Genomic DNA, 12,516 nt, shown 5'->3' with positions numbered 1-12,516 from the left:
CGCTTAACCAATACCATTAAAACGGAATGCCACTTCCAAACTAGCTCTTATATGGCCAGCTAGTCTCCCCTTCATTCCTGCTTTGCTTCAGTCTCCCCTGCAGCAAGGAGGAGAGAACCTGGACACCTTTCTTCTTTGGCTCGCGCCCAGTTGCCTCCAACTGTCACCCTAGGCCCCAGCCCACCGGGAAGACGGAATCCCAAATTAGCCTCACCCAGGCCCCTTCCAAGAGGGTGGGCTTCGTATTTTGATTTTTCTTCTTATAATCCTTTGTCCTGGGGACCCAAGAGGTTGTGCTCACAGACTGACCTGCTGTCTCTGGCACATAGGGCTCATCCCCAACTACAGCCCAGAAACAAAACCACCCGGGCCACTGCCGGCAGAGGAGACGGGAACGGATTCCTGCGGTTGTGAGTTCATCAAAGAATCAACCCTCAAAGCGGATTATGGGCAACTGCAACCAGCCACAATCAGGTGAAATGCCACGCAGACGCACGCATGAGTCGCTGTCCTTGGCGAGCATTGCCCCACGGAGTTGCTTAGAGAAAGGATCTCGAATCTCTTTACCTGTCGCGGGATTAGTGACTTGACAGTTGTCCTGGACGTTGCTTTTCAGAGCGCAGGCGGCTGCCGTTTGCCACGAGAAAGTATACTCGCAACCTTCCACCGCACTGATAAACATGGGCTTAGAATCCTACAAAGAGGCGCAAATAACTGTGCTGGTTATAAACGTGCTACGGTTAGTACCCTCACCCGAGTGTACAGCTTTTCACGCATCCCCAAGTCGCGATAACAGAATGAATAACGCAGCCTGACTGTCCTCAGGTAGACGGAGGTGGAGGGGTCGAAGGGATCTGCCTCAAGACGGGGTGAAGAATTATGCTGCGTGGCCTAATGGATCGAGCCTGGGCCTAGGACTCAGAGGCCCTGGGTTCTAATCCTGCCTCTGCCACATGTCTGCTGGGTGACACTGGGCAGGTCGCTTCATTTCTCTGGGCCTCGGTTACCTCAGCTGTAAAATCAGGATTAAGACTGTGAGCCCTATGTGGGACGGGGCGGACTCCAAAAAGATTTGCCAGGATCCACTCCAGTTCTCAGGACAGTGCCTGGCACGTCATAAGCGCTTAATACATATCACAGTTATGAAGTTTCCCAAAATGTCCAAGCCCATGGAGCCTCACAATAAGCACTTGAAAAACCCAGCGCTTAGAACAGTGCTTGGCACATAGTAAGTGCTTAACAAATACAAACATTATTATTAGAGGTTCTCCTTACCTCCTTCCTTTCCCCACAGCACCTGTATATATGTTTGTACGTATCTATTACTCTATTTATTTATTTATTTTACTTGTACATATTCTATTTATTTTATTTTCTTAATATGCTTTGTTTTGTTCTCTGTTTCCCCCTTCTAGACTGTGACCCCACTGTTGGGTAGGGACTGTCTCTATATGTTGCCAACTTGTACTTCCCAAGCGCTTAGTACAGTGCTCTGCACACAGTAAGCCCTCAATAAATACAATTGAATGAATTCTCAGAAACTAAGGATTAATTTTAATCTAACGCAGAAGGCTCTAGACTGTAAACTCATTACGGGCAGGGTAAGTGTCTGCTTATTCTGTTCTTCCAAGCACTTAGTACGGTGTTCTGCACAGAGTAAGCACTTACTGCAGAGAAGCAGCTTGGCTCAGTGGAAAGAGCCCGGGCTTGGGAGTCAGAGGCCATGGGTTCTAATCCCGGCTCCACCACAGGTCTGCTGTGTGACCTTGGGCAAGTCTCTTAACTTCTCTGAGCCTCAGTTCCCTCCTCTGTAAAATGGGGATGAAGACTGTGAGCCTCACATGAGACAACCTGATCACCTTGTATCCCCCCCAGCGCTTAGAACAGTGCTCTGCACATAGTAAGCGCTTAACAAATGCCATTATTATTATTATTGTTAATAAACACCATTGATTGATTAAGGGCTTTGCACAATATGGGACCACCCTCAAGAGAACTCTTGACTACAAGGTAAGAACAAATGCTATGTCACAACTATCTGAAGAATATTTGATGGTGAGAGGAAATGTGGGTAGATTTAGTAGCACGCTAAATCACCCATCAGATGTGATCAAAATGTTGGGAGTCACGGTTTAGTCAGTCGATCCACGGTTTTATACCGAGCACTTACTGTGTGCAGAGACCTGAACCAGATGCTTGACAGAGTACAATAAAGTCAACAGATGTACTGCCTGCCTTCCCAGAGCTTACTATCTAATGGGGGAATTTAGTCTACAGGGAATCCAGATTTCTTTTTTGCAACTGCTGTTACAGTCTCTAGGAAATCAAGCAAGAAATTCACTTCACTAACCTTAGTAAATGACTAGTACTGCTTAATTTGTCCCGGGAGAGAAAGTAAATGTCACCACTTCCTTGATACACGAGGGTGGGAGGAGAGATGGGTGGGAGGGAAGAAGGAAGCGGATGAAGCCCGGAAGGAGCTGGGAGATATTTCTCCTGGCGTAACTCCTAAATTCATCCTCTAGAATGGAAGCTCCTTATGGGCAGGGAATGGGTCTATCAACTCTGTTAGACTGAACTCTCCCAAGTGCTTAGTACAGTGGTCCGCACACAATAAGCGCTCAATAAAATACCACTGATGGATCAATTCTGTTCCTGGCTATTGATGTTTTCAGCACTTTCGGTTGGTTGGCAAGTGATCTCCAAGTCCCAATCTCTCCAGTCTCTCTGCGGCCCCCCCCCGTTAGGACTGGAGAGCCTGTTTTCTCAGACGCTTTGAAATCTCCGGCAGGGAAGGGCTGGATGATATAGCTTCCCGTGTTAAGCACAGTAGCCTCCAAGACAACCCCAACACTCACGACTTGATTTTCACTGCACTTGAAGCGGATCGTCGTGGACTTCCTGCGAACCCCGTCCGGACACGGGTCTCCGTTGACGTATTTCAGAACCGCAGTGTCGCTGCTCCACTGAGGGCCAGACAGGAGCTCCCCGAGGTTCACGCGATTAGACCCCTCCACCAGGCAGGCAGCCGCATCGGAAGGACACGTTTCTGAAACGACACGATTGGGAGGGTGTCTTTTCCTTCTTTCCTCCAGCGTTTAACAATAATACTAATTATTATCATGATTATTCTTGCGGTATTTGTCCAGCGCTTGCTAGGGGCCGAGCAACGTACTAAGCACCGGGGTAGATACGAGCTGAAATCGGGTTCCACATCCAACGTTAAGTGTTTCTGGTTGGGCTAAGAAATTTTTAGCTAGCCTCTCGACTGCACTCTCCCAAGGATTTAGCAAGTGGTGACTGAAATACCAGAATTGTCTCCTTACTTTCAAAAGGGAAGCAGCGTGGCCTAGTAGAAAGACCACAGGCCTGGGAGTCGGAGAACCTGGGTTCTGATCCTGTCTTCTCCACTCACCTGCTGTATGACCTGACCTTTGGCAAGTCACTTAACCTTGGCGTCATCCTTGACTCGGCTTTCTCATTCAACCCGCATATCCAAACCGTCACCAAGTCCCATCGGTCTCATCTTCACAACATCGCTAAAATCCGTCCTTTCCTCTCCATGGAAACTGCCACCAGGTTAGTACAATCACTCATCTTCCGCTGCCCTTATCTTTCTAGGGAAACACTCAGGGCATGTCACCCCCGCTCCTCAAAGATCTCCAGTGGTTGACTATCCACTTCCATAGCAAACAAAAACTCCTTATCATTGGATTTAAAGCTAACACCTTGTCCCTCCTACCTCACCTCCCTTCTCTCCCTCTACACTTCGCTCCACTGATGCTAACCTTCTCACTGTGCCTCGATCTCGCCTGTCTTGCCACTGACCGCTGGTCCCCCCCCGGGATGCCCTCCCTCCTCAAATCCACCGTACAATTACTCTCCCCCACCTTCAGAGCCTTACTGAAGGCACATTCCTCCAAGAGGCCTTCCCAGATTAAACCCAACTTTTCCTCATCTCCAACTCCCTTCTACGTCACCCTGACTCGCTCTCTTGGCTCTTCCCCGCCGCCCCACAGCGCTCACGTATATATATCTGCAATTTTATTTACTTATATTGATGCCTGTTTACTTGTATTGATGTCTGTCTCTCCCCCTCTGGACTGTGAGCTCGTTATGGGCAGGGATTGTCTGTTCTGCTGTATAGTACTTTCCCAGAGCTTAGTACAGTGCTCTGCACACATACAATTGAATTGAAGTTCCTCTCCAAACTGCTTGAGCTTGAGGGTCTCTCCTAGACCCTCCAATCTGGCTTCTGTTCCCTTCACTCTACAGAAAGCACCCTCTCAAAGGTCACCAATGATCTCCTTCTTGCCAAATCCAATGGCCTCTATTTCATCCTAATTCTCCTCGACCTCTCAGCTGCCTCTGACATTGTCGGCCATCTCCTTCTCCTGGAAACATTACCTAATTTTGGCTTCGATGACACTATCCTCTCCTGGTTCTCCTACTATCTCTCTGGCAGCTCATTCAGGCACTTCCGCGGACTCCTCCTCTGCCTCCCACTCCCTAACTGAGTGTCCTTCAAGGTTCAGTTCTGGGTCCCCTTCTATTCTTAGAGAACTCATTCCCTCCCATGGCTTCAACTACCACCTCTATGCATACAGTTCCCAAATCTACATCTCCAGCCCTGACCTCTTTCCCTCTCTGCAGTCTTGCATTTCTCCCTGCCTTCAAGACGTCTCTACTTGGATGTCCCACCGTTACTTCAAACTTAACGTGACTAAAACAGAACTCTGTATCTTTCCACCCAATCCCTGTCTTTCCCCATCACTGTAAATGGCACCGCCACCCTTCCTGCCTAACAAGACTCAACTCTTGCATCCAACCCACATATTCACTCTATCACAAAATAATGTCTGTTTGACCTTGACAACCTTACTAAAATCCACTTTCCTCACCAGTTAATTCAAGCACTTATCCTATGCCACCGTGATTACTGACCTCCCAGCCTCCTCTCTCTGCCCACTCCTGTCCACACTTCACTCTGCTGCCTGGATCATTTTTCTACAAAAACGTTCAGGACCTGTTTCCCCACTCCTCAAGAACCTCCAGAAGTTGCCCATCCACCTTCGCATCAAACAGAAACTCCGTACCGTCGGCTTTAAAGCACTCAATCACCTTGCTCTCTCCTACCTCACCTCGTTACTATCCTACTCAAACTAGCCTGCATACTTGACTCCTCTAATAAATCCTTTCACTCAAGGCCACCGACCTTTCACTCAAGCCCTGTCTCTAGCCAGAAACACCCTTCTCCTTCATATCCGACAGGCAATTACTCTCCCTGCCTTCAAAGCCTTATTGAAGGCACATCTCCACAAAGAGGCTTTCCCTGATTAAATCCTCTCTCCCTTTTCTTCTACTCCTTTCTGCGTCGCCCTGAGTTACTCCCTTTATTCATTCCGCACTCCCAGCCCCACAGTACTTATGTACATATCTGTAATTGTACTAATGCCTGTCTCCCCATTTAGACTGTAGGTGCTTTGTGGGCAGGGAATGTGTCTGTTATATTGCTATATTGTACTCTCCCAAGCGCTTAGTATAGTGTTCTGCACACAGTAAGCGCTCAATAAATATGACTCGGTTCCTTCGGCTGTAAAACAGGGATTAAGACCGTGCGCGCCATGTGGGAAAGGGACTGTGCCCAACCTGAATATCTTACATCTACCTCGGCGCTTAGTCCAGTGCTTAGCAGAGAGTATGCGTTTAACAAAATTATAAAAAGAGATAGTTCATCCCATTTTATAGCCAAGAAAACTAGCCCAGAGAGGTTAAATGACTTGCCCCTGGTAGAGCTGAGATTAGTACCTGAATTTCCTGGTTCTATTCCAGGCCTTCTCCCCTAGCTCACATCACTAAAACACCACCCTGCTGTTGCTGGGCTTCCTTCCTTGTCCCCGAAGTGGCACCCTCAAATTAAGGCAGGCCCTCTCACCTTTGCCAGCCTGGGGAGACAGAGACTTGCAGATGTTGATGAAAAACCGCTGGGTGACTCCAGTGCCCGTAACCGCTTCCCAGTTGTCCTTGTATCGGGACAGAGGTGACAGATCATAGGAGTTCCCTTCTGGGTCTCTGAAATGAAAAAAGGTCACGGTCAGTATGGTCTGCTGTGGCAAGTCCATACCCACCATTATTTGGTCATCGCTTGAACATCAAATAAATCCCAGCGAGAGGGCTGCACAGGATACCACGGTCTGCTAAGGGGGGGACTGGATTAATCACCCAGAGAAAAAGAGCCTTTCTGAAACTGCCTCCTCTTAGACGTCGCCTGAATCTTCTTAGCTTCTGAGAGCTGACTAGATCAAAGCAGCATAAAGCCCACTGTCATTCATTCATTCATTCATTCAATCGTATTTATTGAGCGCTTACTGTGTACAGAGCACTGTACTGAGCGCTTGGGAAGTACAAGTCGGCAACATAACCGGACCAGAATGTGCTGCTCCAAACCAGAGCAATCTCTGGCCTACAGGTTAGTTAATCCAGGATTTGGATTCCTGGGCCAGGCTTAATCCCCATTTTACAGATGAGGGACTGAGGCATAAACAAGTGAAGTGACTTGCCCATGGTCACACAGCAGACAAGCGGTGGAGCTGGAATTAGAACCCATGACTTTGACTCCCAAACCTGGTTTCAGTAAATCTCTGCTGAGAAATATAGGTCACTGGTCTGTCTTTGAAGTTGCAATCCTCCCCCTCCCACCAGTTTAATTTGGTATGCATCGGTCTTTTCAGTTATTCTAGACTTGGAGAGTGAAACTACTGTATATAATACTGTAATAATACATTTCCCTTCCCCATTCCCCCCACCCTACCTCCTTCCCCTCCCCACAGCAACTGTATATATGTTCGTACAGATTTATTACTCTATTTATTTTACTTGTACATATTTACTATTCTATTTTATTTTGTTAATATGTTTTGTTTTGTTGTCTGTCTCCCCCTTCTAGACTGTGAGCCCGTTGCTGGGTAGGGACCGTCTCTATATGTTGCCAACTTGTATTTCCCAAGCGCTCAGTACAGTGCTCTGCACACAGTAAGCGCTCAATAAGTATGACAATGAATGAAAAAGGGGGCTCAGTCTGGGAAGGCCTCCTGGAGGAGGTGAGCTCTCAGTAGAGCTTTGAAGGGAGGAAGGGAGCTAGCTTGGCGGATGTGGAGAGGGAGGGCATTCCGGGCCAGGGGAATTATGTTCCAGGCACTATCCTACACTATGTGTTGGGGGAGTTACAAGCTAATCAGCTTGGGCACAATCCACGTCCCACATGGGGCTCACAGTCTCAATCCCCATTTTACAGATGAGCTAACAGAGGCTCGGGGAAGTGAAGTGACTTGTCCAAGGCCACACGGCAGACAAGTGGCAGAACCATGATTAGAAGCCAGATCCATCTGACTCCCAGGACCATTCATTCATTCATTCAATCAGATTTACTGAGCTCTTACTGTGTGCAGAGCACTGTACTAAGCACTTGGGAAGTACAAGTTGGCAACATATAGAGGCGGACCCTACTCAACAGCAGGCTCGCAGTAGTTCCTGGCACATAATAAGCGCTTATGCAAATACCATAAATAAAACATTCAAGCTAATCAGATTGGACCGAGTCCCTGTCCCACACGGGGCTTGCAGACTTAATCCCCGTTTTCCAGATGAGGAAACTGAGGCTCAGGGAAGTGAAGTGACTTGCTCAAGGTCACAGAGCAGACAAATGGCAGAGTTGGAATTAGAACCAGGTCCTTCTGACTTTCAGGCCTGTGTGCCATCCACTACGCCACGCTGCTTCTTGGTAGACATGTTCCCTCCCCACAAGTCATTCACTCATTCAGTCGTATTTATTAAGTGCTTAATGAGTGCAGAGCACTACGAGTTGACAGTCCAGAAGGACCCAGAGAGGGAGCTTTGAAGGCACGCTGGCAAATTGAACAGGACAGTCCAAATCACGGGACATTAGGACCCGCTTCTAAAATTGCCCAGAGGCACGTGAAAACTTTTAGTTTTCCCCTCGTTAAAAGCGGCACTGTAGCCAGCCACTTCTGCGGGGAGGAACAGGCTGTGCAGTGCATGGAGTCATGCAACGCGAAATGAAACCACTCAAAAGGTCTTTGCAGAGCTTGACGTCCCGTAATAACTTAATTTCTACAGCCAAGCTCGCCCCGTGTGGTACAGGGACTGTGTCCAACACGATTATCAGGACTTCCTCGGCACCTAGATCGGTGCTTGGCACACAGTCAGCGCTCAACGAATACCACAATAATTAAGATTATCATTACACACCCTGGGAAAATACATCAGACCGGGCGCTGCCTCCAATTTTCCCATCTGTAGCAGCCACGGGGAAAATATGGGGTTTTGCAATTCATCCTCTCTCTGGTCACTTACAAACGGAGGCCTGACTAAAGCAGAAATGAGTGGCTGCCTCATGGAAGTATTTCCCTAAGATATTGTCAAATAGACCCATGTCAAAACATGCCCATAAACACGAAATGAGAAAATGCGGTTGGGTGCACTGCAAAGCCAACTTACTTGTAGGAACACGTCATCCACTTAAAAGGCAGACAGGCGTACTGGGTTCCCCACTCAAATAAGTAGGAGCATTCTGAAGTCTCCTTCAGAAACACCGGCTGAAGAACAACAACAACAACAACAACAAAATAATAAAAATCGACAGAATTAAATTTTCCATACCCAATTTCACATGGGTCATCCCACTTTCTGGGTTTTCACAGGTGGCAAGAGGGCAAAGCTTTAGAGGCTCTCTTAAACTGCTCAAAGTATGGTCATAATTTGAACCTAACCCTGCTCTGAGATTCTTAGCTTATTCAACCCGTACTGGCGGAAAGCGAACAAAAAGAAGCCGCTTCCCCACTCCCCTCGTGACTGCAGCTCCCGTGGGCGGGGACTGTGTGTACCAATTCTATCGAGTTGCATTTTCCTAAGCTTTCAGTAAGCTGTGTGCTTGGCACACTCTTAAGCGCTCAATAAATACGACTGACTGATCCAAGTTCACATTAAATGAGTCTGTCGACAGCTCTCAAATTTATAGGCCTGAGCAGAGGGTCGCAAATTACGAACCAAGAAAGCACTCTGCAGTTCATTCATTCATTCAGTCGTATTTATTGAGCACTTACTGTGTGCAGAGCACTGTACTAAGCGCTTGGGAAGTACAAGTCTTCTCTGTCTCCGTCTACTGTCTCTGCCTTCCCACACTGAGCCCCCTCCTTCCTCTCCCCCTCCCCCTGCCTTACCTCTTTCCCCTCCCCACAGCACCTGTATATATGTTTGTACGTATTTATTACTCTATTTTATTTGTACATATTTATTCTATTTATTTTATTTTGTTAATATGTTCTGTTTTGTTGCCTGTCTCCCCCTTCTAGACCGTGAGCCCGCTGTTGGGTAGGGGACCGTCTCTAGATGTTGCCAACTGGTACTTCCCAAGCGCTTAGTACAGTGCTCTGCACACAGTAAGTGCTCCATAAATACGATTGAATGAATGAATGAAATACTAAATGCTTACTGTGAGTAGAGCACTGCTCTGAGCTCCTGGGAAAGCATATTGCAACTGAATTGGCAGATGCAATCCCTCCCCGAGACGCTTCCAACAGGGGGTCCCGGCTTTACAGGGGTTTTATAGGAACAGTGTGCCCGCGCTGCATTATCCCGAAAGAACTAACCTGCTGAGTGCTGTGATCACAGTAGAAAAATATGGCTGTAGAGCGCTCGTACACCTGGTGGCATTTCTCCCCACCGGTGTAGTTAATCTTAATTAAGCCATTTTCAAACGTCAGCTTCTGAGTGAGCAATCCTATTTAAAGAGACAGAAGAATTAATAAAAAAAGGTCCCAATCAATAAAGGTATATTTGACATACGTGGTCCTCCTGGGAAGAAAATACAATTTCACTCAAAGCAGGCACCTCAAACACACCCTTGTGGGTGGGGGACTTTCTGTGGCTCTGTGTTTCACAACAGAAGATGCATTTTTAAAGAGCTGAAAATTCCTCAATTCTTTATGGTATTTGTTAAGCGCTTACTAGGTTTCCAGAACTCTACCAGTCATGACGACAGGAGGGAGAGTCGAGCAGAGGAGTACCCATTCCATTCCTAGCTTGGGAAATGGCTACAGAGTGGAAGGCCATCTGCTAAAAATCAAAACTCACCTGTGCTGGGCAGAACATGGAAGAGCATCGAGGGCAGAGACTTATTTACTGTATGGAAGGAGGCAATGGTTAACGACTTCCGTATTTTTACCATGAAAACTCTTTGGATAAACTACCAGAACGATTGCAGATGGAAGTGGGGTGTTCTCTGGGAGATGTCTATGGTGTCACAATGGGTTGGACACAACTCGAAAGCATAAGACAACACCACCACCACATGTCGAGAACTGTTCTAAGCTCTGGGATAAATACAAGTCAACAGGCAGGACACAGTCCTTGTCCCACATGGGAATCACAGTCTAGGTCGAAGGGAAGAAACTGAAGCAGAGAAGTTGAAGCAGTGACTTGCCCATGGTCACGGCAGACAATAATAATTATGGTATTTGTTAACTAGGTGTCAAGCACTGTTCTAAGCACTGGGGTAAACAGAAGATAATCAGGTTGGGCACGGTCCCTGTCCCACAAGGCGTTGTCTGACTGATTGATTGATTAATCCCTATTAAGAAAAGTAACAGGGCTGGTATTAGAACCCTCCTCTAGACTGAGAGCTCTTTGTGGGCAGGGAATGTGTCTGTATTTATACTGTACTCTCCCAGACACTTCGTACAGTGTTTTGCACATAGTAAGCGCTCCATCGATACGGTTGACTGGATGAATGAAAGGTCCTCTGAGTCTCAGGCCTGTGCTCTTTCCATTACACCATGTTGCTGCTCTACTAATACGAATGCCTATTAGTACTGATGAATTAACCCTAATGAATTATCTGTAAAATGATCAGGGAATCAAACACGTTCCTAGATAGGGAAAAAAGAAAACGAAACTGAAAGGACTGATTGACTGCATACTGTCAAACAGTTCCCATCCTATTCCTCACTTGCTAGTAATATATTCCGTGGACTTCTGGGCACCCTGGGAATTCAAACCTCATCTGTTTCTGCCACGCCAGTCTCAGTGTCATCCAATCAATCCATCAATGGCATTCACTGAGCGCCCACTGTGCGCACAGCACTGTACTAAGCATCCCTGGCATTCTCGCTTCTGACCAGTCCTATCAATTAATCAATGGTATCTATTGAGGGCTTACTGTGTGCAGAACATCGTACTAAGTGCTTGGAAGAGTACAATAAGACAGAGTTGAAAAACACATTCAGAGACTGCAAGCTCGCTGTGGGCAGGGAACGTATCTGCTAACTGTTGTATTGTATTTTGTTGAGAGGCAACATGGCATAAGCGGAGAGAGCACAGGCCTGGAAGCCAGAAGGACCTGAGTTCTAATCCTGGCCCTGCCACATGTCTGCTATGTGACCTGAGGCAAGTCACTTGCCTTGCAGAGTCTCAGTTCACTCATTTGTAAAATGGGATAAGAGTGTGAGCCCCACTTGGGACAGGGACTGTGTCTGACCTGATTAATTTGTACCTATCCCAGTGCTTAGAACAGTGCTTGGCACTTAGTAAACGCTTAATAATAATAATAATGATGATGATGATGATGATGATGATAATAGTAAGCACTCAATACCACTGGTTGATTGATTCAGATTATCACTTACTGGACCAGAAAGTGTCTGAATAAATCCAATAATAAGACACAGTCCCTGAACAGAACCAGACCAAACCAGTTCAAACCCAGCCAACTGGGAAATCATCCACCCTAGGGTGGACGTTTATGGAAGGCTTCCCTAAGGTCACTGGGGAGGAGCTCAATCAATTAATCATATTTATTCACGGCTTCCTCGGTGCAGACGCCGTATTAAGCACTTGGGAGGATACAACAGAGTTAGTAGATACGTTTCCTGCTCACGACGAGGTTACAGGCTAGAGGCGGAGACAGATATCAATCTAAATAGATAAATCCCAGATAGGTAAATTTTTTTCTTACAGTATTCGTTAAGCGCTTACTATGTGCCAGGCACTATCCTAAGTAGTGGGGTAGATTCAAGGTAATAGGTTGGACATGGTCCATGTCCAACATGGGGCTCACAATCTTCATCCCCAATTTACAGATGAGGTTAACAGGTGCAGAAGTTAAATGCCTTGCCCAAGGTCACGCCGCAGACAAGTAAGAGGAGCCGGGATTAGAACCCGGGCCTCCTGGCTCCGAGGCCCGAGAGCTCTATCCACTAGGCCATACTTCTCTTAGGCTTCACTAAGGTCACTGGGGAGGAGCTGAATCAATCAATTAATCGTATTTAAGGGCCTGGGAGAGTACGCCAGAGTGGAGAGAAACGTTCCCTGGCCACAACGGGCTCACAGGCTAGAGCGGGAGACGGACGTGATATGAAAAAATAGATTCCGGATCTGCACACAAGTGCCGTGCGGCGCTGAGGTGAGTTGGGTTGCTTTTGTGATGATGCTTCATAACCA

The 12,516-nt window shown here is 47.2% G+C and overlaps 1 protein-coding gene across 1 annotated transcript in view; it reads right to left on the bottom strand.

Annotated features, from left to right (window-relative positions):
- Positions 1-12,516, bottom strand: part of IGF2R (insulin like growth factor 2 receptor) — a 140,415-nt gene that overhangs the window by 39,911 nt on the left and 87,988 nt on the right. The window contains 5 exon segments of the mRNA XM_038742552.1: positions 568-694; positions 2,859-3,049; positions 5,936-6,072; positions 8,518-8,615; positions 9,669-9,799. Coding sequence (XP_038598480.1) covers positions 568-694; positions 2,859-3,049; positions 5,936-6,072; positions 8,518-8,615; positions 9,669-9,799 — 684 coding nt within the window.

Source organism: Tachyglossus aculeatus, chromosome 2 (genome assembly GCF_015852505.1).
Source record: "Tachyglossus aculeatus isolate mTacAcu1 chromosome 2, mTacAcu1.pri, whole genome shotgun sequence".
NCBI classification, from domain to species: Eukaryota; Metazoa; Chordata; class Mammalia; order Monotremata; family Tachyglossidae; genus Tachyglossus; species Tachyglossus aculeatus.
Note: the sequence above shows the minus strand (reverse complement) of the source record. Positions and strands in the feature narration are given on the sequence as shown.